The 24,033-nt window shown below is 43.8% G+C and overlaps 1 protein-coding gene across 5 annotated transcripts in view; it reads right to left on the minus strand.

Annotated features, from left to right (window-relative positions):
* Positions 1-24,033, minus strand: part of KSR2 (kinase suppressor of ras 2) — a 497,446-nt gene that overhangs the window by 62,603 nt on the left and 410,810 nt on the right. For all 5 annotated transcript variants that reach the window (XM_021923003.2, XM_021923002.2, XM_021923004.2 and 2 more), the window contains exons 10-12: positions 10,925-11,093; positions 3,030-3,071; positions 2,290-2,362 (exon numbers count right to left, since the gene is read on the minus strand). In XM_021923003.2, coding sequence (XP_021778695.1) covers positions 2,290-2,362; positions 3,030-3,071; positions 10,925-11,093 — 284 coding nt within the window. The remainder of the gene's footprint in view (positions 1-2,289; positions 2,363-3,029; positions 3,072-10,924; positions 11,094-24,033) is intronic.

The following is a 24,033-nucleotide window of genomic DNA, read 5'->3' on the forward strand; positions in this document are numbered from 1 at the left end:
ACAGCACAGCCTGGGAAACTGGAATGAACCTGCACGATGACAGCCGACATGCTGGGAACTTGATGCCCTGGGGGGACTTGGCTGGGACAATGCAGCTGGAGTCCCTCCTCATGCCCCAAACCAAAACAGGCCACCCTCCTCTCTGCATCAAGGTGTGATTCCAGCAGCCAGGGCTATTCAATTATTTCCCTCTGCAAAGAGTTGCCATCACTCCACACACATTTAAGCAGATCGCAAGCAGCTATTGACTGTTTTTCGCTGGTACTTCTGGACTGTCAGTTAATAACCTGGAGTTCATCTTGCACAAATTGTAGAATTGGTTTATGTGAAGCAGAGAAATGATCCGAAGCTAGATGTCAGCACCATATCCCCCGGCAAGTTGCTACTCCTTTGATTTCAGAGATGTACCATGTAAGTCTTTATAAAGTCCTTAAGACCAGTCAGAAAAGATGAAGCAGTTAGGGGACCCAGAAGAAAAACTAAGTAGGCAAAAGGTGAGTTGGGAAACTGATCAAATCCTAGCAAGCCCCAGGCTTCCATCACAACAAAAGAAGTTAAGGAGGTGACTTTGTGGTTATTACTTTTTTTTTCTTTAGACAGAGTCTCCCTCTGTTGCCCAGCTGGACTGCAGTGGTACGATCCCACCTCACTGAACCTCCACCTCCTGGGTTCAAGCGATTCTCCTGCCTCAGTCTCCCGAGTAGCCAAGTAGCTGGGATTACAGTTGTGTGCCACCACTCCTGGCTAATGTTTGTATTTTTAGTAGAGACAGGGTTTCACCAGGTTGGCCAGGATGGTCTCCAACTCCTGACTTCAGGTGATCCTCCCACCTCGGCCTCCCAAAGTGCTGGGATTACAGGCGTGAGCCACTGCACCTGGCCAAGGTGACTTCACTTCTGCTGCACAAGCAATAAACCACCTGGAAAGAGGGTCTGTTTCCAAAGGATGCTATGCACAAAGATGTTCATTGCAGCATTATTTACAACAGTGAAATATGGGAAGCAATGTAAAATCCGGCAATAGGAAAATGGTTAAGAAAATTATTCTACATCATATGTCATTTTACAGCCATTAAAAACAATGTCGGACAGGTGTGGTGGCTCATGCCTATAATCCCAGCACTTTGGGAGGTTGAGGTGGAAGGATCGCTAGAACCTAGGAGTTTGAGACCCGCCTAGGCAACATGGCAAATCCCTGTCTCTACAAAAATAAAAAAATAAAAAATTTGTTGAGTGTGGTGGCACACACCTGTAATCCCAGCTACTCGGGAGGCTGAGCTGGGAGGATCACTTGAGCCCAGAAGGCTGAGGCTGCAGTAAGCTGTGATCGTGCCACTGCATTGCAGCCCTGGGTGACAGAGTGAGACTCTGTCTCAAAAAATAAACAAACAAAAACCAAGAACCAACAATGTCTATGGAGAGGCTAAAATAATATTCATAAAATGTGACATTCAGCAAAAAGATAACAAAGCAGGATGGTAACTGCTTGCATATCTTGTGGGTCATAACTATGTAAGACATAAATGGAAAGAACACACATAGAAGTTCTAACAGTGGTGAGATCATGAGCAATTATTTTGCCTTTCCCTTTTTAATGAATAGTCCAAATTTTCCGAAATTAGCTTATATTAGTTTTACAATAATATGAACCAGAGGTTAGCAAATTTCTTTCTGCAAAGGGTCATAGAGTAAATATTTTTGGCTTTGCAAGCCCTACAGTTTCTATTACAACTACTTAACTCCGCTGTTACACTGAGAAAGCAAGCCTGCACAATACATCGTAAACAAACAGGCATGCTGTGTTCCAATAAAACTTTATATAAAAACAAGCAGGAGGTTGGATCTGTCCCATGGGCTATAGTTTGCTGATTCCTGGTATAAACCTAAATGAGACTTTCAAAAGTTATTCCATGTTCAGTGACATGCAATAATTGCCCTTTCATTAAGCCCTAACTATCGCCTGGGGAAAGTTGTCTTCCTAATCATAGGGGTGTTATAGGTCCTTAGGAAAAGGTCCAGCCCCTGGAAAATGCATTTGACAGGCAGGGGCAGAGACACAAGGCATAGCTGCTCGTGAGGAACAGCACTGCCTCTCTCTGCCTGAGCTCTTACGTTCTTTCTCTTTGCCTAAGTTATTCCCTGTGTCTCTCTGTACCCCTTGTACATCTCCCTCTGCCCCCAACTCCATCAGTTCCAGGAAGAGGAGGAAAGAAGATAGGGAACCAGAGTGGATTGTAGGGCCAGGGCTGGGAATCTCGGAGAAGGGGGAAGATGTCTCTGTCCCACTTACATTGGATTCGAGGTCACCGGATGCAGGATGACCTGGGGCGCCCGGGTCGGCGTCTCCGGCACCGGCACCACATCTGAAAACCAGAGATGGGACATTCAGAAAACAAATGTGAAGTCCACAACCCTCACAAAGGCCTGATTCCTGGGTGACATGGTAGCTAATTTTTCACCAGATCTTGGATCTCTTCGCTTGGCCAATCTCCTTTCTCCTTTCCTGGACTACCTGGACTCTACCTGCTCAGCTGGACCAAGGTTCTGGATGACATCCTCCACAAAATTCCTCATTGTTGAGTAGGGGGCTGCCAGAACCCTCAAGCATCCAGCCTGAAGCATTGACTGATCATCTCTGAATCTTCCTTTCTCCTGGGTTCCCTCTGGTATGATAAGGCCCCTTGGTTTCACATCTTCTCAGTACCCAGCTCAGGACCCTATGACCATCTCTTCCCTGCCACATGGCTCTAGACCCCTCCTCACCCTTGCCCCTTGTTCCACGGCACTCCACCCTCTCAGGCCTTTCCATGGCGCCTTGGGACCTCCTTGGGTCCCACTGTGCCCTTAGGACTTCCCACTCTTTCTTTTCCACTTCCATGTTCAGCCATTATCCTGGAGTGTGATGGTTCCACTACCACCCTCTTTGATCTTAGGCACCCCCACAACATCTGCCTCCATTCATCCCAGCAACTCCTGCAACGCAGCAGGGCTTGTTCAGAAGCGGCTGCTTCCAGCTCACATGAAACTCACCTGGGAAGATGAACTGCTGCTTGTATTTGTAGTAGTGGGATGCTTGCAAAAGAAAGAAAACATCAGAGTGAGTGTCCCCAAGGAGATGTCCCTTCACGGACCAAACTGAGCTCTTACGGCCACCACATGGTCATTCTCTGCCCACCTTCAAGAGTTTTCACACTTGTGCAGACAAAGGACTGCAAACATGTGTAAAGAAACCAGAACTCTAAACATCCATGCCAACCCTCCCATCTGATATCTCACACTCCCTAAAATCAGACTGCTCCAACTCAAACAGACATTCTGACTACAATACCATTTTTGTGAAATGCATAATTACACACACACACACAGAAGAAGCCTGCAAAGCCATAATCCAAAATATTAATTTTTCCCCCTTTTGGCAGAATGATTACAGTGGCTTAAAAAATCCTTTATGCTTTTTCTGTACTTTCCTAATTTTCTGCAATGAGCATCGTACCAGTTTTCTCTTTTTTTGTGGATGTAACAAATTACTACAAACTTAGTAAAACAACACAAATGTATCCTCCTACAGTTCCGGAGGACAAAAGTCTGAAATAAGTCTTACAGGGCTGAAATCAAGCTTAGTTCCTTCTGAGGGCTCCAGGAAAATCTATTCCTTGTCTTTTCCAGTTGTTTGAGGCTGCCTGCATTTGTTGGCTCATGGCTCCATCACTCCAACCTCGGCTTCTGTTGTGCCATCTCCTTCTTCTGCCTTTGACCTTCTTGCTTCCCTCTGATAAGGACCTTTGTGATTATATTTAAGGACTTCCCAGATAAGCTAAGATAATCGTCTCATCTCAAGATCCATAACTTAATTACATCTGCAAAGTTCCTACTGTCCTTTAAAGCAGCATCTTCCCAGATTCTGAGATCAAGACATGGATATCTTTTGGGAATTATTCTACCTACCACAAGTATGCATTAACTTCTGTATTTAGGAAAAAGTTACATAAAATAAATTTTCTGGACTTCACTGCTGGTTCCCTGACAATTCCTTTTACTTCTAATCTACTCGCCAGAGGCCAGGAGTCTTGGACACTTAAAGGCTTCTAACATGCTAATACTCTATTGGGGAACAGTGCCTGGAATAGGGGGTCAAGGGGTGTTGGGGGCAGGGGACACAGAGCTTTGTGTCCTCAAGTAAATGAAGAGGGCAGGGATATAGTCAGATGAGTCTGTATTGGTGAAGCCACTTCCAGAAACAATTCGATGACATTCAGGGACAAGCCACCACTGGAATTGTTTTATCAAATATTAGCACAGTAGCTCAGAGCCTAGAGTCTAGAAGCTGATCCTGAATGGTCAAATATTTGCTCTGCCTTTGGCTATTTGTAGAGACTCCAAGTCTCACTGCCCATATGTGTAAAATGAGGATAATAACAGTCCCTTCCTCAAAGGGCAAGGACCATCACTACAAGATAAAAGTGTATTCAAGGTGCCGAATTAGTATTAGCTTTGAGATAAATAAACACATTTCTAAGCTCTCTTAACTAATAGACAAGAATGATTTATAGCTAAGAGACAATCACATAGTTCCAAGTGCTAACTAAATGTTTTGCCTTGGGGAAGCAGACGGAACACTCTCCCTGAGGTTGAAATTTACTGATAGATTCCTTCAGGATAGGGAGTAAATCCTACTATCTCAGGACCTCAAACTCCTAGTTCTGTGCCTTGCACCAGTCAGCGTGCAACATACATTTGTTGAATTAATCAACTCTCTTTATCATAGATGAAACAGCAAAAACCTTGGGCTTAGTCCAATTCCAGATTGTATCAAATAGTTGGAGTCCAGATGGATGCATTTTTGATTCTGGAAAATGAGATGTCCAGGACAAGAAGCAACTTATTCGAGGTCACAGAGCAAAGCTTTAAAAGAAAAGCACCCTCCATGATTTCAGGGACCGTTTTACTGTTAGATAACATGAGTTTTTCATTGCATGCAACTATTTTATTAGTCAACAAGGGGCTAAAATTAAAACAGGAAAACTACCCGAGGCTCTTAAGAGGCTTGGCTGATCTTTTCCCTCCCCAGCTCTGACAGTGATGGGGGATTCAGTGTCTGTAGAAAACGTTCGCTGACAGTTATGTTCTTGTTGGGCAATGGAGAGCAGGAGCAGCTTCAGAGAGTCCGAGAAGGGACAGGTGTCAGGCAACGGGACACCAGCAAATGCCTCCACACCCGAAGCCAACACCCTCCTTGACTCCTCCCCATGTGCCATGGAACAACTCGTTCCTGGTGACTGAAAGGGAAACATGTGGCCAAAAGAGGAGGAAAGACATTGTTGGGAGACCTGTTCTTCCTGCTGATGACAGACACCATCAAGAAGTGGCTCTAAAGAACAGCTGGTGACCTTGAGTGGGCTGCTCAGGAGAGCCCAGTGGCTCCTGGCTTTCTGGCATCCAAGATGACTCAGGACCTGGGAGGTTGCAGATGAAGTCAAAGAGACAAGCAGGCCACTTTGAAGGAGCCTCCCCTCCAGAGCCCCCATGCCTACCCTGAAGCCTCCCAAGACAGCAGCCAGAGTGGTCTTCTAGAAGGAAGGAAGAAAGGTCAAGTTGTTCTCTGCCTAAACCTTTCAACTGCATCCCATGGAGTCTCACATAAAATCTAAAATACTGCTAGGCCCAGACCCTGCAGCCCTGAGTCTCTCTGGAGGCCACTTTCCCTTGTTTATGGCACTTGGGCCCCTTCTTGTGACTGGGCCTTTGCCTTACTTCCCCACCTGCAGAACTCAGCCATCCAGTGACCCTCCAACCTAAATCTGTTCTCTTGCATTTGCTCAAGGACTCTTGCAAAGACTCTTGGCCATCACAGCCTTCATCACAATCTATAATCCTGTTTTCATGCATACGTTTATTTGGTTAACACCTTTCTTTCTCACTAAGCTATACTTTTCATGAGAACTGGAGCTGTTGTAGGCAGAATAATGCCTGCCCCTACCCCCACAGCATGTTCAGGTCCTAATCTCTGGAAATTGTGAATCCATTTCATTACATGGCACACGGGACTCTTTGGATGAGATTACTTAAGGATCTTGAGGTGGGGAGATTATCCTAGATCATTCGGGTGGGCTCGACGTCATCACAAGGGTCCTCAGAAGAGGGAGGCAGAGTCAGAGAAGGAGATGTGATCACAGAAGCAGAGGCCAGAATGAGGAGGGGCCACAAGCACAGTAATGTGGGCAGCCCCTAGATGCCGGGAAAAGGCAAGGAGATGGATTCTCCCTGAGACCTTCCAGAATAAACCAACCCTGTTGACATCTTGGTTTTTAACCCAGTGAAGCCCGTTTTGGACATCTGGCCTCTAGAACCATAAGATAATAAATCTGTGTGCTTTTAAGCCACTAAGTATGTGGTCATTTGTTACAGCAACAATAGGAAGTGAATACAGGGGCTACATATGGTTTGTTCACTGCTCCAAACCTACTGCCTAGTACAGTAGCTGGTACAGAGTAGATGCTTCATAAATACTGTTAACAAAATGAATGGATGAACACAGTCTGAGGGTCAAGAAGAAAATTTGAAGAGAAAAAACTGCAGCCCTGGGCAGTGCATGAAATTCAGGTCATTCATTCATTCAACAAACACTTAACGAGTGCCTTCAGTCACAGGCAACGTGTTGGGCTTTGAGTGTGCAGTGGTGAATGAAGACACATTGCCTAGTCTCATGCAGCTGGCATTCTGATGGAGGAGACAGACACTTAACAAATGAGTACGTAAACCAGATCATGGCACAGAGTGATGAGCGTAAAAGAGAGGCTTGGGAGAGACTGATGGAAAGTGGAAGGGAGGAAACACTCCCACGAGTCCAAGTGGCCCAAGTGAGGTCTCAGAAATCCTGCAAACTCCACCAAAGGCAGATTCCACCTCCTTTCTTCTCCCTTTGAGCCATTAGAATTTGCCATTTCCTGGAGTTAGGGGTGTGTGTGTGTGTGTGTGTTTCAAGATGGCTCTAGGTGGCTCCAAAGAAAAAATGTATTTGAACACTCCAGCCTCAGAAACCCATAAGACAATCATTTCCAAAGCCTCTTCATCTATCTTGCCATGGTGGTTGCCACCACAGCTCTGAATTGTTAGCCTCATGTTATTGATGAGAAACAGACCTAAACAGAGGCAGTGCCATGCTCAAAGCCACACAGCTAGGAAAGAGCAAAGCTGGGATCCAACCCCAGGTCTGTCTGTCCATGTAGCACTCTTGACATCACCTTATACTGGGCCATGTCCAACATGGTCCCAGGACTCAGGGAAAGGCGGTTAACAGGAGGTCCACGCAGCTGGCAGTGCACAGTAACAAATACCACCGAGGCTGCACACGCCACGCTTGGGTTCTAACAGCCTTTTCACCACATGTCCTGAGGTTAACAGATGAGTTAAATGGCTGGTCAACCCCCCACCCCCTTTTGGACAAGAATGTTCTAGATGAATCAGTGCTGGGGATATTGTTATGCCTAAGCTTTAGCTTAAATAGCCTTCAGAAAACTCAACATCTGGCAGGGACCCACTGGCTAAGTTCCATTTTTCATTAACAGAAGCTCCCAGTCAAGAGTGGGACAGCCAGCCAGATCTTTGTACAAACAGGACAGGTACTCATGACCCTGGGGCTGTTTTGCTAAAACTGCCTAAGACACAGGGTATGTCCAACTGTACTTCCAAAGGTTCTATTTTGTTTTCCATTTCAGCACTGAATTTTATTATTCGATTCTAAAATGGATGCACACTCATACACATCATAGAAGTAAGTACATGAGATAAAGTCCCTCTCCTCAATGGCTGCCATGAAGTTCTTCCAGACTTTACTGTGCACAGGTGAACACATATACGCACACTGGTACACAGACATACATGTATGTAAATATTTTACAATAAACAGAATATTATACTGATGACTTTGCAAATCACTTACTTTCTACTTGAGAAACATTACAGATATCTTTCCAAGTCAGGAAATCTACATAGAGTACTACATTCCTTTGAAGGTTTGCAGAATATTTGGTTATATGGATATATGTGTGTATTCAACCATTCACTGCCCACTCTTGATGGGCATTTGGGTTAATTTCAGTTTTCACTGTTACAATGAAGTCCTTACACACAGATCTCTGCAACCTAGTGCAAGTGTTTCTGTATATACGTTCCTAGAAGTGATATACAGGTCAAAGAAATACACGTTTAAAACTTTAACAGGGCTGGGCATGGTGGCTCACACCTGTAATCCTAGCACTTTGGGAGGCCAAGGCGGGTAGATCACCTGAGGTCAGGAGTTTGAGGCGAGCCTTACCAATATGGTAAAACCCCGCCTCTACTAAAAACACAAATATTAGCCGGGCGTGGTGGTGTGCACCTTTAGTTCCAGCTACTCAGGAGGCTGAGACAGGAGAATTGCTCGAACCCGGGAGGTGGAGGTTGCAGTGAACTGAGATCGCACCACTGCACTCCAGCCTGGGTGACAGGGCGAGACTCCATCTCAAAACAACAACAACAACAAAAACTTTAACAAAAAATGTCAAATTAGCTTCCCCAAATGTTTAGTTCAGTTCATACTCCTATGTCAAGACATATTGGGATTTCATCTTTTATTCTACAATTCTGTCTAGGCCCCCATATTAATTAACAGTGATAATGAGAAATGCAAATAAAGGTAGCCACTGTACTTTATTATTATTGTGTTTAACAACAATCCAAGGAGCCCAGATTTGTTGAGGTTTTCAATGAAACTGTCACTCTGCTAAGCTTTGTCCATGTATTATGACATTTCTTTCTAAAACAATTATCTAAGGTGGGTACTATTACAATCTCCATCTTACAGATGAGAACACTGAGGCCCAGAGAGGCGAGTTATTTGCCCAACATCACACAGACATTAAGTGGTAAAGCTGAGATTTGAACTTAAGTAGCTTGGCTGCAGAGCCCACACTCTAACTGCCATGCTGAAGTGCTTTTACCCAAAGGACCCCTTAGCTCAGCCCCCAAAGAGGGCCAGGACCTTGTCAGGCACCCCTCCTTGAAGACTCTGGCTGAGGGAACGAAGGAGCTAAGGGACACCCTGATTACTCCGGGTTAGGCAGGTCTCTTGTCTGCAGACGCCAGAAGATTCTTTAAGGGATGAGAAGAGTTGTGGTGCTTTTGTGCACAGTTCTCCCATAAAACGGGCCCTTCCCCTTCCCTTGGTCCATAAACAAGTGCCAAACAATTTGAGAGAAAATACTCCTGAAGTCAGTGTCTCCAGGGAGTGAAGTGGCTACAGGAAAGCATCAGGCCCACTTCCCCTAAGTGTGGGTGGTCATGGGAAGTCTAAGGGTCTTTTCTTTTCCCTTTCATCCCTTTCTGAACAACCCTGGAGATGGCGGTGGGGGCCTTCTGTCTGTGGAAATGCCGGGCAATGAACCAGCGGCACTTACTAAGAGGATTCAGCTGGTGACTCACACGGCAGTCCCTGGTGGGTGCCAGGTGAGTGGCCCCCATACAAGGCGGATATGACGCTGTTAAATTCAGACTTGAACTTAACAAAAAACCCAAAGTTCCAAGAATTCAAAATATGTGCCATCTCTGTGGACGTAGCCCAAATCAAAACAGTGTGGGCAGGTGCTGTGATTGGCTTGTTCTCAGATGGATGGTTGCATGCGGGTGCTGCCCAGGTGTGGGGCGGGGCCTCCATTTGCCTCCTGGCCATTCACTCATGCCTAGTTAAGCTTAGAGGTGTGAGCTGCGGCCAAGGACCTAGGATTTTTTTTCATAGTGTGAGGCTTGTTGACTCAGGAGGAAATCAGGAGCTAGACCAGAGTAACCAAGGGAACTTTCAGTGATGATGGAAATGCTCTATACCTGAGCCATTCAGTATGGCAGCCACCAGCCACATGTGGCTACTGAGCCCTTGCAATGTGGCTAGTATAACCAATAAGCTAATTTTTAAATTATATTTAATTCATTTAAACGTAAATAGCCACACACGGCTAGCGGATACCATATTGAACAACACAGATGTAGACTCTGGTTCCAACTGGCCATGCCAGTCCCACCAGCCTTCTTCTTGAGGCCAGCTGCAGTGCCACAAATACAGCTGAGTTGGAAGCATTCTTAGGGCCCTAGCACAGGAACTGGGCTAGGCTGGACCCTGGAATAGATGGGGAGATTCTTAGGTCTGGTCTACCTGAAGGAAGAAAAATATCCCATTCTTAGGTCTAATGACAAAGAAGGTCAAGAAGCCACAGTGTCCCATGAGTGGCTTCTCTACTATCATCTCATAGCCCAGTGCATACTCCCTGGTCAACAGCCTAGGTGCCTTGTAATTCCTGAGCTAGAGGAACCTTCCAGATCATCTTGTCCAACTACATCTTTTCAGACGTGAGACACAGCATGAATGTGATAGACCTGGATCTTGACTCCAGGAGACCAGACTGCTCATTGACAGCCCTGTCCTCACATCTGGGTTAAGACTCAGTATGCAGCCCTGCTCAGATGTGTGCCCCTAAGATCTCCAGCACAGGATCTAGCTGCCAATTTTAACCAATTTAGCTCACAAGATAACTGTCAGCTCCAGAGTCAATGGTTCCCTTCTGTGACAGACTTAGGCGAAGACCCTGGGTTGTAGCTTGCCAAAACACACAGTCTCTAAGAGTTCCTGCACCCCTTTGAGCCTCTGTTTCTTCATCTGTAAAATGAGCTGATAATGCTTACCTGTGGCTGTTCCAAAGATTAAATAAGTGATATAGGGTAATTGCTTAGGATACGATAAAGGTCAGTCCTCATACTTCCTTACCCCTCTCTGGTCATCAATCCGTCACCTTCCAGCAGAGACTTGCTGTATCAGGACTCTGGCATGAACCCACCCCCTCCCTAATCTCTGTCCCTCCAACACTGCACACCCCATATCTCCCCAAGCATGGAGGTACCTGGCAGGTTGAAGTTCTTCTGCTGCCGTGTGCACTGCGGGGAAGGGTGTAGGGGAGAAGGCGGCGTGGCACTAGGAGGGAGAGGGGGTGCTGGCGAGGAGGGCGTGGAGGACGTCGTGGAGGAGGGGTTGCTGCTGGAGTCTGGCTGGTAAGGGACAGGGATGTGGTCCTGCAGAGAGAAAACAGGGTAGGAGTCAGGGACAGGCAGGGAAGCAGAGACACAGCAGAAAGAGTGGGCTGAGCAGAAGAGGCCCCCACCCCAGCCCCTGCACCAACTCTTGCCCTTTCCTCAGCCACCAGATCCTTCCAAAGTCCCTCCTGCTTCATCAGCCCTGCTGGGCTGCATCCAGCTGTGGAAGGAACAGCCTCTGCAGTCGAATTCCTGTCCACTGCTTGGACCCCAGAGTGAAAGGTGACCGTGTAATGAAAACGACACAGGTGACAGCCACTCACCCTGTGCCTCTTTGATTCTGATAAACCCCATGCAGAGGTGTCCAGAGTACCCCTCCCAAACCAACACCTCTCCTCCCAAGTGTTTATTAAAGAATCAACAGTCTGACAGCTCCAGAGAGAATGTGAGAGGGAGCCTTCAGCATCTTAGCTCGGGTCACAGCTGGAACCAGCACTGCCTCTCTTCATGCCAGACCAGCTCAAAAACAAGGAGAGAGAAAGAATCCATGTGTGCATTTTCGGAATGGCCTGCTGGGGTGGACTTAGGAGCACAGTAGTGGGTTGAACGGCGTCCCACAAAAGACGTCCACCCAGGACCTCTGAATCTGATCTTATTTAAACTAAGGGTCTTTGCAGACATAATTTAAGGTAAGGATCCCGAGATGAGATCATCCCGGATTCGGGTGAGTCCTAGATCCAATGACAAATATCCTAAATCCAATGACAAATATCCGAATCATCCTGGATTCAGGTGAGTCCTAAATCCAATGAGACACATGGAGAGGGAAGTCACATGAAGATGGAGGGAGAGATTGGAGTGATGCAGACACAAGCCAAGGGTTGCTGGAGCCACCAGAGACTGGGAGAGAGGCATGGAACAGATTGTCCTTCAGAGCCTCCAGAAGGCAACCCTGCTGGCATCTTGACATTGAATTTCTGGCCTCTAGAACTGTGTGAGAATAAATTTCTGTTGTTTCAGCCACCCAGTTTATATTCTTTTGTTACAGCAGCACCAGAAAATTAGTATCAGCAGGATCTGGAGTCAGGAAAACCTGGACTCAAAGTCCACAGCCACCTCTTTTCTGTGCATCCTGGGCAAAATGCCTAATCTTTCCATTCCTCAGTTTTGTCCTCTGTAAAATGGGAATAATGATAACATCAAGTGCACAGGGCTGCATGAAGATTAAATGATGTGGAAGAATGGGAGGGAGGGAGGCAGGCAGGGAGGAACAGTAGCTGATATAGAGGCATGGGAGGGAGGGAGGCAGGCAGGGAGGAACAGTAGCTGATATAGAGGCATGGGAGGGAGGGAGGCAGGCAGGGAGGAACAGTAGCTGTATGTATTTGCAGGCATGTTCTCCTGGAAAGTGAGAGATTGGTGCTGCCTGAAGCTTGAAAAGCATTTCACCTCTTCGGGACTTTTTGCTTTCACCAGATGGCAAGAGATGAACAAAAGCAGCAAACCTCCACATGACATAAAAGGGATTCCTGCCTCTCAAAGCCAGCAGAGCTAAGTGTTCCCAGGGGAGCCTTCATCTGTTCACCCACAGGACTGTGGTCACTTGATCCCTCCATTACTCAGAGGTCCACTACGCATGTGGACCAGGTACCCAAAGATGCTTTAGTGTGGTCAACAGGTATGCTTATCTGCCAACTCCAAGAGTAGGTGTGGTGAACACCCAATAGCAAAGGAGGTCAAGGGCAGAAGGGGAAATGGACATTCTCTGTCTGCTCAGGCTTACTGGGTGTCCAGCCAGGTTGTGTATTTCACCCTCCCAAAGCGTACTCTACTGCCACTAGATCTACACTGCTTCTGGGTCAGTGACTCTCTCTTTATCCCATTTTTTGTTTGTTTGTTTGTTTTTTTTAGATGTGGTCTCATTCTGTGGCCTGGGCTGGAGGGTAATGGCATGATCACGGCTCACTGTAGCCTCAGTCTCCTGGGTTCAAGCGATCCTCTCATCTCAGCTTCCTGAGTAGCTGGGACCATAAACATGAACCACCACGCCCAGCTTTAAAACACTGTTTTTTTGTAGACACAGGGTCCCACTAGGGTGCCTAGGCTGGTTTCAAACTCTTGGGCTCATGCGATCTGACCCTCCCACCTCGGCCTCCCAAAGTGCTGGGATTACAGGTGTGGGGTCAATGCGCTTGAACTCCTTATCCTTAACATGGGCTAAGAACATCCACCTTGTAGGTCTGTTGTGAAGTTTAAACGAGTTATGTATGTACCTACCTCCTTTGTATTGAGTAGAGGTGCTTTATCATCAATAAATGGTAGCCATTATGTTAATGATAGTATGTTTCTATAATTAAACTTTTTATTTTGAGATCATTGTGGATTCACATGTAGTTGTAAGAAGAGAGAGATCTTATGTTTCCTTTGCTCAGTTTTCTCCACTGATAACATCTTATGAAACTATAGTACAATATCACAGCCCAGATACTGAACTGATACAGTCAAGATACAGAACAGATCCATCAAAACCAAGATCCCTCATGTTGCCCATTTATAGCCATACCCATTTCCTGCTCTCTCCTCACCATCCTCTCCCCATATTTAACCCCTGGCACCTCTAATCTATTCTCCACATCTGTCCAGTATAATAAACACTAGTTGTATGTGGGTTTTTTGTTTTTTTTGTTTTTTTTTTTTTGAGATAGAGTCTTGCTACATTACCCAGGCTGGTCTCAAACTCCCGGGCTCAAGCAATCCCACTGCCTCAACCTCAATCCCAAGTAGCTGGGATTAGAGTTGTACACCCTGGTGCCCAGCTCTATTCTCAGTTTCTATAATTTTATCATTTCACTGTTTTATAAATTGAATCATACAGTATGTAACCTTTTCAGACTGCATTTTTTCACTCAGAATAATTATAGATTCATCCAAGTTGTGTGTATTAATAGTTTCTTCCTTTCAATTGCTGAGTTTCTTCCTTTTGATTGCTGAGTAGTACTCTATGATATGGATATATCAGAGTTTGTGTAACCATTTACCCACTGAAGGACATGTAAGTTGTTTTCTATTTTTCACTATTGTGGATAAAGCTGCTATAAACATTTATTTACAGGATTTATGTGAACATATGTTTTTATTTCTCTGGAATAAATGCTCAGAAGTGTAGTTTCTGGATAATATAGTAATAACATGTTTAGTTTTAAAAGGGAATGCAAAAACTGTTCTCCAGAGTGGCTGCACCATTTTATACCAGCAATGTAGGAATGACTGATTTTTCTCTGCATCTTAGCCAGTGTTTGGTGTTGTCACTATTTGTTATTTTAGCCTTTCTAATTGGAGTGTAGTGATATCTCATTGTGCTTTGATTTGCATTTCCTAATGGCTAATAATATTGAACTTCTTTTCATGTGCTTACTTGCCATCTGTATATCCACTTTGGTCTTGATGACTGTATCTATATAAGAAGTCTTGAGATCAGGTAGACTGATTCCTCTCACTTCATTATTTTTCAAAAGAATAAAGCTATTGCAGATATTCTAGTTCCTTTGCCTTTTCACATAACTTTTAGAATAATCATGTCTTTACTCATAAAAAATAATCTTTCTCGGATCTTGATATAAATTGTGCTAAACCTATATATGAATTTTGAGGAGAACTGACGTCTTAACTATGTTGAATCTTCCAATCCATGAACATGGTATGGGTATCAGTTTCCTAGAGCTGTTGTAACAAAGTACTATAAACTGAGTGGGTTAAAACAACAGAAATTTATTCTCTCACAGTTTTGGAGGCCAAAAGTCCCAAGTCAAAGTATTGGCAAGGCCGTGTCTCAGGATCCCTCTGAGACTTTAGGTAGAATCCTTGTTTGCCTCTTCCTACCTTCTGGTGGTGGCCAGCAATCCTTGTCATTACTTGGATTGCAGCTGCATCACTCTAATCTCTGCCTTTGTTGTCACATGGTGCTCTCCCTGTGTGTCTCTGTTTCTCTTCTCCTCTTCTTATAAGGCCGAAAGTCATATTGGATTAAGGAACCATCCTTTCAGTACACCCTCATCTAAACTTGATTATATCTGCAAAGTTCCTATTTCCAAAGATCACATTCACAGGTCCTGGAGGTTACGACTTTAGCATATCCTTGTGGGGAATACAGTCAGACCCACAGTGGTATCTGTCTCCGTTTCTTTTGATCTGTGTTTCCTTTCACCAGCATTTTGTAGTTTTCAGTGTACAAGCCCTATACATGTTTTATCAGATATACACCAAAGTGTTTCCATTTTGTTCAGCAATTGTAGATGGCATGTTTCTAATTTAGTTTCCATATGTTAATTGCTAGTGTATAGTAAATATAACTGATTTGGGCTGGGCACGGTGGCTCGCGCCTGTAATCCCAGCACTTTGGGAGGCTGAGATGGGCAGATCACAAGGTCAGGAGTTCAAGACCAGCCTGGCCAATATAGTCAAACCCCATCTCTATGAAAAATACAAACATTAGCCAGGTGCGGTGGCACACACCTGTAGTCCCAGCTAGTTTGGAGGCTGAGACAGAAGAATCGCTTGAACCTGGGAGGCAGAGGTTGCAGTGAGCTGAGATCATACCACTGCACTCCAACCTGGGTGACAGAGCGAGACTCCACTCAAAAAAAAAAAAAAAAAAAAAAAAGAAATATAACTAATTTGTATTGATCGTGTATTCTGTGACCTTGCTGAATTCACTAATTAGTTCTAAGAACTTTTTAAAAAATATATTCTTTGGGACTTTTGTATTTTCTTTGGGATTCTCTACATAGATGATGATGTCATTTGCAAATAAGGGCATTTTTATTTCCCCCTTTCCTATCTGCACGTCTTGTTTCCTTTTCTTGCCTTAATGCATTGGTCAGAACTTCTAGCACTGTGTTGAATAAGAATGGTGAGAGTGGATGTCCTAGCTTGTTCCCAGTTGTAGAGGAAAACATTCAGTTTTTCATCACTAAGTATGTTAGCTGTAGTATTATTTTAGGTGCTTTTATCAAGTTGAGGAATTTCCTCATTTTTACTTTTCTGGTTTCTTTTACCATGAATGGTTGTTGAATTTTGTCAAACAATTTTTTGTATCAATTGATATAACCATGTTATTTTTTATTCTTAGCTTGTTAATATGGCGAATTATGTCAATTGATTTTTCAGATACTGAACCAGTCTGTTATCCCTGGAATAAACTCCACTTGTATATATTGCTGACCTCTATTTTCTAAATATTTTGTTAAGAATTTTCACATCTATATTAATGAAGAATATTAGTCTGTAGTTTTCCTTTTCTGTACTTTGGCTTTCGAATCAGGGTAATATTGGCATATATCATGAATTGGAAAGTATACTCTTCTATTTTTTGGAAGAGATTGTGTACAGTTGGTGTTAATTCTTCTTTAGACATTTGGTAGTATTCTCCGGTGACACCATCTGGAGATTTCTTTTTTTGGAGTAAGATAGTTTTAAAATTACAAATTCAGTTTCCTTAATGTTTACAGGGCTATGCAAATTATACATTTCATATTGGGTGAGTTGTGGAAGTTTGCGATTTTCAAGAAATGGGCTTATTTCATTTAAGCTAAAAATGTATATGTGTAGCATTGTTTGTATATTCTCTTTTTGTCCATTTGATGACTGCAGAGTCTGTAGGGATGTCCCCTCTCATTCCTGATAATTGTAATCAGAGTTTTCTCTTTGTTGGTCATGCTACAGGCTCATCAATTTCATTTTTAATTTCTGTTTTATTTTTCCTGCCTTCCTGTGAGTTAAACATTTTTTAGAATTTCATCTTGACATAGCTAGAGTATTTTTGAGTGTATCTCTTCCTATAGCTTTTTAAATGGCTGCTGTAGGTATTATATTATATACGCATAACTTATTGCAGTCTACTGGTGTTGACATTTTACTAGTTTGAGTGAAATGTTTCTTTATGTCCTTACCCTCCCCCTTTAATAATTGTCTTAAATATTTCCTGTACATATATATAGAACCACATCAGAAAGTGTTATAATTTTTGCTTCAACTCTCAAGCATAATTTAGAAAATTTAAGAAGAGAAGGTATATGTACTATCGTATCTACTAGTATTTGTACACTTTTTATTGTTTCCTGATTTTCCAAGGTTCTTTATTACTTCTTTTCTGTTTAGAAAATACTTTTCAGTTATTCTTTCAGGGTAGATATACTTATCACAAATAGTTTTCCTTCATCTGACAATGTCTTGATTTCTCTTTCATTTTTGAAGAACATTTTCACTATGCATGGAATTCTGAATTGAAAACTTTTCTTTCAGCACGTGAAAAAATGCTGTGCCACTTTCTTCTGGCCTCCATGGGTTCTGATGAGAAATTTGTTGTCATTTGAATGGTTTCTCCCATAGGTAAAGTATTGTTCCTCTGTTGTTGCTTTCAAGATGCTTTTGTCTGTCTTCAGTTTTCAGAAGTTTGACATGACATATCTTAGCATGGATTTCTTTGAGTTGACCTTCTTTGGTGTTTTCTGAGATTCTTTAATCTGTAAGTTTATGTCTTTTGCCCAGTTTGGGAAGTTTTCAACCATCATGTCTTTAAGAACATTTTCAGCTCTGTCCTCTTTCTCCTCTTCTCTCTTTCCAGGACACCAATGACACCAATGTTAGATTTTTAAATTATAATCCCCAAGGGTCCTTGCTACTCTGCTCAGGCCATTTTCTCTCTGTTATCCAGACTGTGTAATGTCTATCACTCTATCTTAAAGTTCACAAATTCTTTCCCCTGCCCCATCCATCTTGTTATTCAGTCCATCTACTGAATTTTTTATCTGGTTATTATATTTTCTAATTGTATGTTCTAAATTTTCTAAATGCTTCTTCTTTTTATCTTCCAATTCTTTGCTGACACTTCCTGTTTCTTTTCAGGGACTTCTTATGTTTTCATTAGTCTCAAGAATGTTCATAATTGCTTATTGAAGTATTTTTATAATGAATGCTTTAAAAGTGTCATCAGATAATTCTAAAATCCCAGTCATCTCAGCATTGGCTTCTATTGATTGTCTTTCTTTTTCTATTCAGCTTGAGATCTTTCTGCTTCTTGCTACGACAAGTAATTTTCAATTGAAGCGTGAACACGTGAGTATTATGTTGTGAGACTCTGAATCTTATTTAAACTTCTTGTTTTTGCTGGATTCCTGTGACATTGCTCTAGCAGAGAAAGGGGAGGTACTGCCTTGCTATTGCCAGGGATGGGTAGAAGTCTAAGTTCTCCATTCAGCTTCTGTTAGCCCCTGAAGAGGGGAGGAGTTTCTCATTATTGCTGGGCAGAGGTAGAAATCCAGCTCCCCCATAGACCTTCGCTGATACCACTCTTGCTGGGAGGGGTAAGAATGTTAAAAAGCAGGGAGCAGACTTGTTAATGATGGTGGTGGCAAAAGCTCTGACTCTTCACTAGGTCTCCTCGAATCCTCCCTCAGCAGGTGTGGGAAGGAGTGCTGCATGATTGCTGGGTGAGGGGGGTGTTCACTCCCACCAGCAGGGATGACAGTCCCTATTCAGCCTTCTCTAACACCAGCCTGGCAGGAGGATTGGGATGCCAGGGTTCAGCTTGACAAGGATGGGAGTCTAGATTCCCTACTTGATCTTTGCTGTTATGGGTGGGTAGGGCAACAGATTTTTCTGTGGTGTTTGGCTGTGGCATTTGGTTGGTTATTGGGTAAAAGTTTTCTTGCTAAGCTGTCCCTTTCCTGGGCCTTCGACTAGATGGGGCAGGCTTTTGTTGGGGCTTTTATTGTTTTTAACCCATTGACACATCCAGGGTGCCAGCTTCTTCAGTTCTAAGTCTGGGATACATGGAGCTAAAAGAAGTCTCAGACGGCCAGGCACGGTGGCTCATGCCTGTAATCCCAGCACTTTGGGAGGCCAAGGCAGGTGGATCACAAGGTCAGGAGTTCAAGACCAGCCTGGCCAACATAGTGAAACCCTGTCTCTACTAAAAATACAAAAAAAGTTAGCCAGGTGTGGTGGCAGGTGCCTGTAGTCCCAGCTACTTGGGAGGCTGAGGCAGGACAATCGCTCGAACCTGGGAGGCAGAGGTTGCAGTACACCAAGATCGCGCCACTGCACTCCAGCCTGGGTGACAGAGTGAGACTACATCTTAAAAAAAAAAAAAAAAAGAGGTCTCAGGGAACTTGCCACTGTGTCATTGCTTGGGTCCCTAGCTGGTCTGCCTCCTTCTTGCCCTCTTTCAGAATGGTCTTATGTTTATTTTATATACAATGTCCTTTGTTTATAGCTGTACAGTTGACCCTTGAACAACACAGGTTTGCATTGCACTGGTCCACTTATATGTGAATTTTCTTCCACCTCTGCCACCTCTGAGGCAGCAAGACCAACCCCTCCTCTTCCTCCTTTTCCTCAGCCTACTCAACATGAAGACGACAAGGATGAAGACCTTTATGGTGATCTGTTTCCACTTAATGAATAGTAAACATATATTTTCTTCCTTATAATTTTCTTAGTAACATTTTCTTTTCTTTAGCTTACTTTATTGTAAGAATATAACATATAAGACATAGAACATACAAAATACATGTTAATAAACTCTGTGTTATTGGTAAGGCTTCTGATCAACAGTGGGCTATTAGTAGTTACGTTTTTGGGGCATCAACAGTTATATGTGGATTTTCAACTGTGGGGGTGGGGTTGGCATCCCTCACCCCCATATTGTTCAAGGGTCCACTGTACTTAGTGGGAGGAATACGGAAAAGTAAAATTACTCCATCTTCCTGGAAGCAGAGTAACTAATATTGTTAGTTCATTTAATCCTGGCAGCAAACCTGCAAGTTAGGTGTTATCTCTGGAGGGAGAAACTAGACTCACTCCAGAGAGTCTCCAAGAAAGGGAGACTCAACTATGATTGTGTGGACAGAGAAATGAATATTGGTCCCATGGACAATTAACATTCCCAAGCTATAGAATTTTCCTTGGAATAACAGATCTCTCCAGTTTGATCTCTAATCCTGCGTGGGAGAAATAAATGTGAGTCCCAGTAGAAGGCAGGGAATATCTGACCACTTGGACATAGTCTTACTATTCTAGGCAAGACTGTGCTCTAGTTCATTCTAACCACCTGCCAGGCAAGACCACCTTGAAAGTAACTCTGATCCAACATTAGTAGAAAGGCATCAGGAAGCCTTCTCACTCTATCTTATCTAACGGTAATTGCATTTCCATAACAATGGACATATTGGTGTAAGGAATAATATGTCAGTGACATGTGGAGCAAACATTTATCATTTATGACTATGATATAGAGAGAAGCTCCCACTCAGCCCAGGGGGCAGGTGAGGTTTTTCAAGAAAGTTGGGGGCCAATTATATTACACGAGGAAAAGAAAGGCATCTACCCACCCTCCCAAGCCTTGCTCTTTGAACTTGCTGGCAAATTTCAAGAAGTTTCCATAGATGCTCTGCAAAAAGATGGTCATTGTCTAACTTAAAAAAAAAAAAAACATATAGGTTTGTGCTTCTGCATGGACATTTGTCAGCTTATCTGTCTCATCCTCTAGACTAGGCACTCCTTGAGAACAGGGAATATGTTATATGCATCAGCACTTAGCAATGTGCCAGTCACACAGTCACATGGTGGCCACTACTCAATAAATGTGTGCTGGATGAAGGAAAAAAGAAAGGAAGAAATGAAAAGAGGAAGGGTTGTATGGATGAAAAGGAGAGACGGATAGAGGAGGATCTATTTCCTCCCACTAGACTGTTACTTATTCATCTTGGAATCTGTAAAACTAAGCAAGAAACAAAAACAGAGGAGGTAACTAATCAATGTTACATGAATGAATGAATGAATTAAGCAATTGAAAGGAAGAAAGGATAGAGGGAAAGAGGGAGAGAGGGAGAGAAAATTGTCTTTATGGTGGAAGGATGTATCTCTACCTCTTTGAGGACAGACTCATTAATACATATAGTACTTACCTCTCCTGGCAGAATTGTTACAACAGGAGGGAAAATATCTTCTGCAGGTCAAACTCAGATCTGTGTCCGAATAGGACCAGCAGCTGGTGGTTGTGTTCCATCAGAAGGAAACTTATTAAACTCTACCAGATCATGCAGGGAAAGGCTAATGGCATAATTCCTCTTTCTGAACACAGATGAGAGCTGGAAACATCCATCAGAGACCGTCCAGTCCAACCACTTCATTCTGTAGGAGGTGATGCTGAGACTCTAAGGTAGGAGGAATGGACTCCTCCTGGAGTCACACAGAGCATTAGTGGCCCAGGTCCCAAGTCCTGGCCCAGAAGCAGAAACACAAGGTTGTGCCAAGTAATAAGAAATTCACATCTGACTCTGGAACTCAAATAGGAGCACGTTCATCACCCAGGTTTCCACTTCACTCAGCTAAGCACTGATTTGGACATGGTGGTGATGGTCACTGTTCTCCCATGGAAACTTTCTAAGGAAACTGTCCTCACCCTCCAACCCAACAGCCTTGGTTCAATGGACTGTCCTAAACAGACACACCTGTCTTGTGACCTCCATAGCCCACTCCCAACACAGGACCATAGGCCAGAGCATAATGGCAGCTGACCAGTGACCTATAATATGGGATAGAATGATGAGATACGCCATTAGGAAGAAGAGCATTAGGAGCAAAGGCTGAGATAAGATGAGGTTCAAAGAGAACAGGGGAGCCACAACAGGCCAGAAAACAAAGAAGCCAAAGGTCATAAGGAGTAGGAACTATATGGAGGCAGAAGCAATGATAAAGGAAAGAAAGACAAAAGTAGAAGATGAAGAAACCAGCCAACAGTAACAACACATCAGAGGAGACCCACAAAGAGTAGCTGAGTCAGGGATACGATGGAAGACCAAAATAATGGCCCATGGGCTTGCTTTGGGTCCAAGGAGCTGGATTGAGCTCAAGACTGTCCTCCATGTCTAGTTTCATAAGGTCCAGATCCTAAATGATGATTTCCCTTTCTCTGAATTGCCCCATGTCCACTCTTTACAAAAGACAACTCATTTTGCAGAGCCAGCCTAGGCAGGTCTCTGTACCTTGCAACCAACCAACAAAAGTAAGCCAGCATGCAGGCACTTCAAACAGCTTGAATACAGCAGGCAGAGATTCAGCCTCTGCCACTACTGCAGATGGTAGTTTTGATGCCTTGATGTGGAAGTACAAGGGTTGTAGATTGGTCCCATAAGGAATTGGCAGATGCTACTGCTGCTGCTTCTCCTCCTTCCCCCTCCTCCATTCTCCTCATCCACCCCACTCTGTCTTCTTCTTCTTCCTCCTTCTTTCTCCTTCTCTTCTTCTTCCTGCTTCCTTTCCCCCTCCTTCCCCCTTCCTGTTCCTCCTGCCTCTTCCTTCTCCTCTTTCTCTGTCTTCGTCATCATCAAGCTATTTCCATGCCCTGAGTACTCAGCATTGGACTAAAATCCTTTATACATATCATACATCGAATCCTGTCTGCAACCCCAATAATACCTCCTATTATGTCTATTTTACATAAAGGAAAACTAAGGCAGACAGATCTTGAGATAACTGGCCCACAATCACACAGCAAGTTAAAGAGCTGAGTTGCAAGCCCAGACTTCCTGACTCCAAAATCTATACTCTAACCACTGTGCTAGGTGAAAAAGCAGGGCCTTTGTGAACTGGATTGACTGAACTAGACAGGAGACAAGACAAAGAGCAGTGAAAAAAAATCTTCAGACCAAACTGGCTCAGAAACTTATTGCACTAACCACGTCATTGCCTGACAAGAAGAATCTGTGTGAAGCCAGCAAGAAGGGAAAGAGGGGAAAAAATAACCCAGCCCTATGATAGATCCTGTCCACCTTCATGTCAAAGCTGCTTTCTTAATAGAGGTTAATTTATTTCCCTTATCAAATTCTCCTGCTGGCAGACAAGCAGAACAATGTCACAGTCACTGATCTATCTGACCTATGTTTCAGTCTCATCTGACACCAAGAGGCTCATGGTGCCTGTAAAGCTAGAGAGAAAGGTCTCAAGGTGGTTCTGAGCTCCTCACCCCTCAAAATGTCACAAAGGAAAGAATGGGTTCTAAGGGATGCACAGTTACTATAGTTCCCAGAAGCCTCGCTATTTGAACTTACTCAGCCCTCCCAGCAGTGGGGATCCCCTCTCCTAAAGACCTGTATCTTTTGCGAATAACAAAGGAAAAGTGGACCCAGCCTGACGTTTTGATCAAAGGCCCCTAAATTTAAGCTGATAATAATAGCTAGAATCTCCTGGATATTAACTGTGGGCCGGTAAGTACACTGAGTGCATTTAAATGTTGATTATTGAATTCCATCCTCATAACAACTGTCTGAGGTTGATGTTCTTATTGCCTGCCATGGGCAGTTTAAAATATGACTACAAATCTGTGGACTCTTCCCACTAAGAGTTGAGGTCTGTGTTTCTTCCCTTTGAATCTGAGCAGGCTTGTGACTGCTTCCATCAGTAAAGAGCAGCAGAAGTGACACTGTCAAAGTTCTACCTGTTTGCTAATTCATTTGCTCTTTGAGCCATGAGCTGCCATGTAAGAAGCCCAACTACCCTGAGGCAGCCATATTGTGAGGACACCCAAGCATTACAGCAAGTCCATATACAGGTGCTCTAGTTGACAACTCTGCTGAACCCACGCTTCGACTCAACCCAGCCCAGGCACCAGACATGGAGTGAAAGAGCCTCTGAATCAGGGGTCAGAAAACCTTTTCTGTAAAGATTCTGACAGTAAATAATTTAGGCTTTGCAGGCCATGCAGTTTCTGTCATGACTACCCAACTCTGACATTATAGCACAAAAGCAGCCACAGAAATATGGGTATGACTGTGTTTCAATAAAATTTTATTTACGAAAGTAGGTGGTGGGCTGGATTTGGCCTGTGGGCCATAGTTTGTCAATCCCTGTTTTAGATGACTCCAGCCCTTATCTGTGTGAGTCTTCCCAGTTGATTCCCATCATGGAGCAGAGACAAACC

Source organism: Papio anubis, chromosome 9, assembly GCF_008728515.1.
Source record: "Papio anubis isolate 15944 chromosome 9, Panubis1.0, whole genome shotgun sequence".
Lineage (NCBI taxonomy): Eukaryota > Metazoa > Chordata > Mammalia > Primates > Cercopithecidae > Papio > Papio anubis.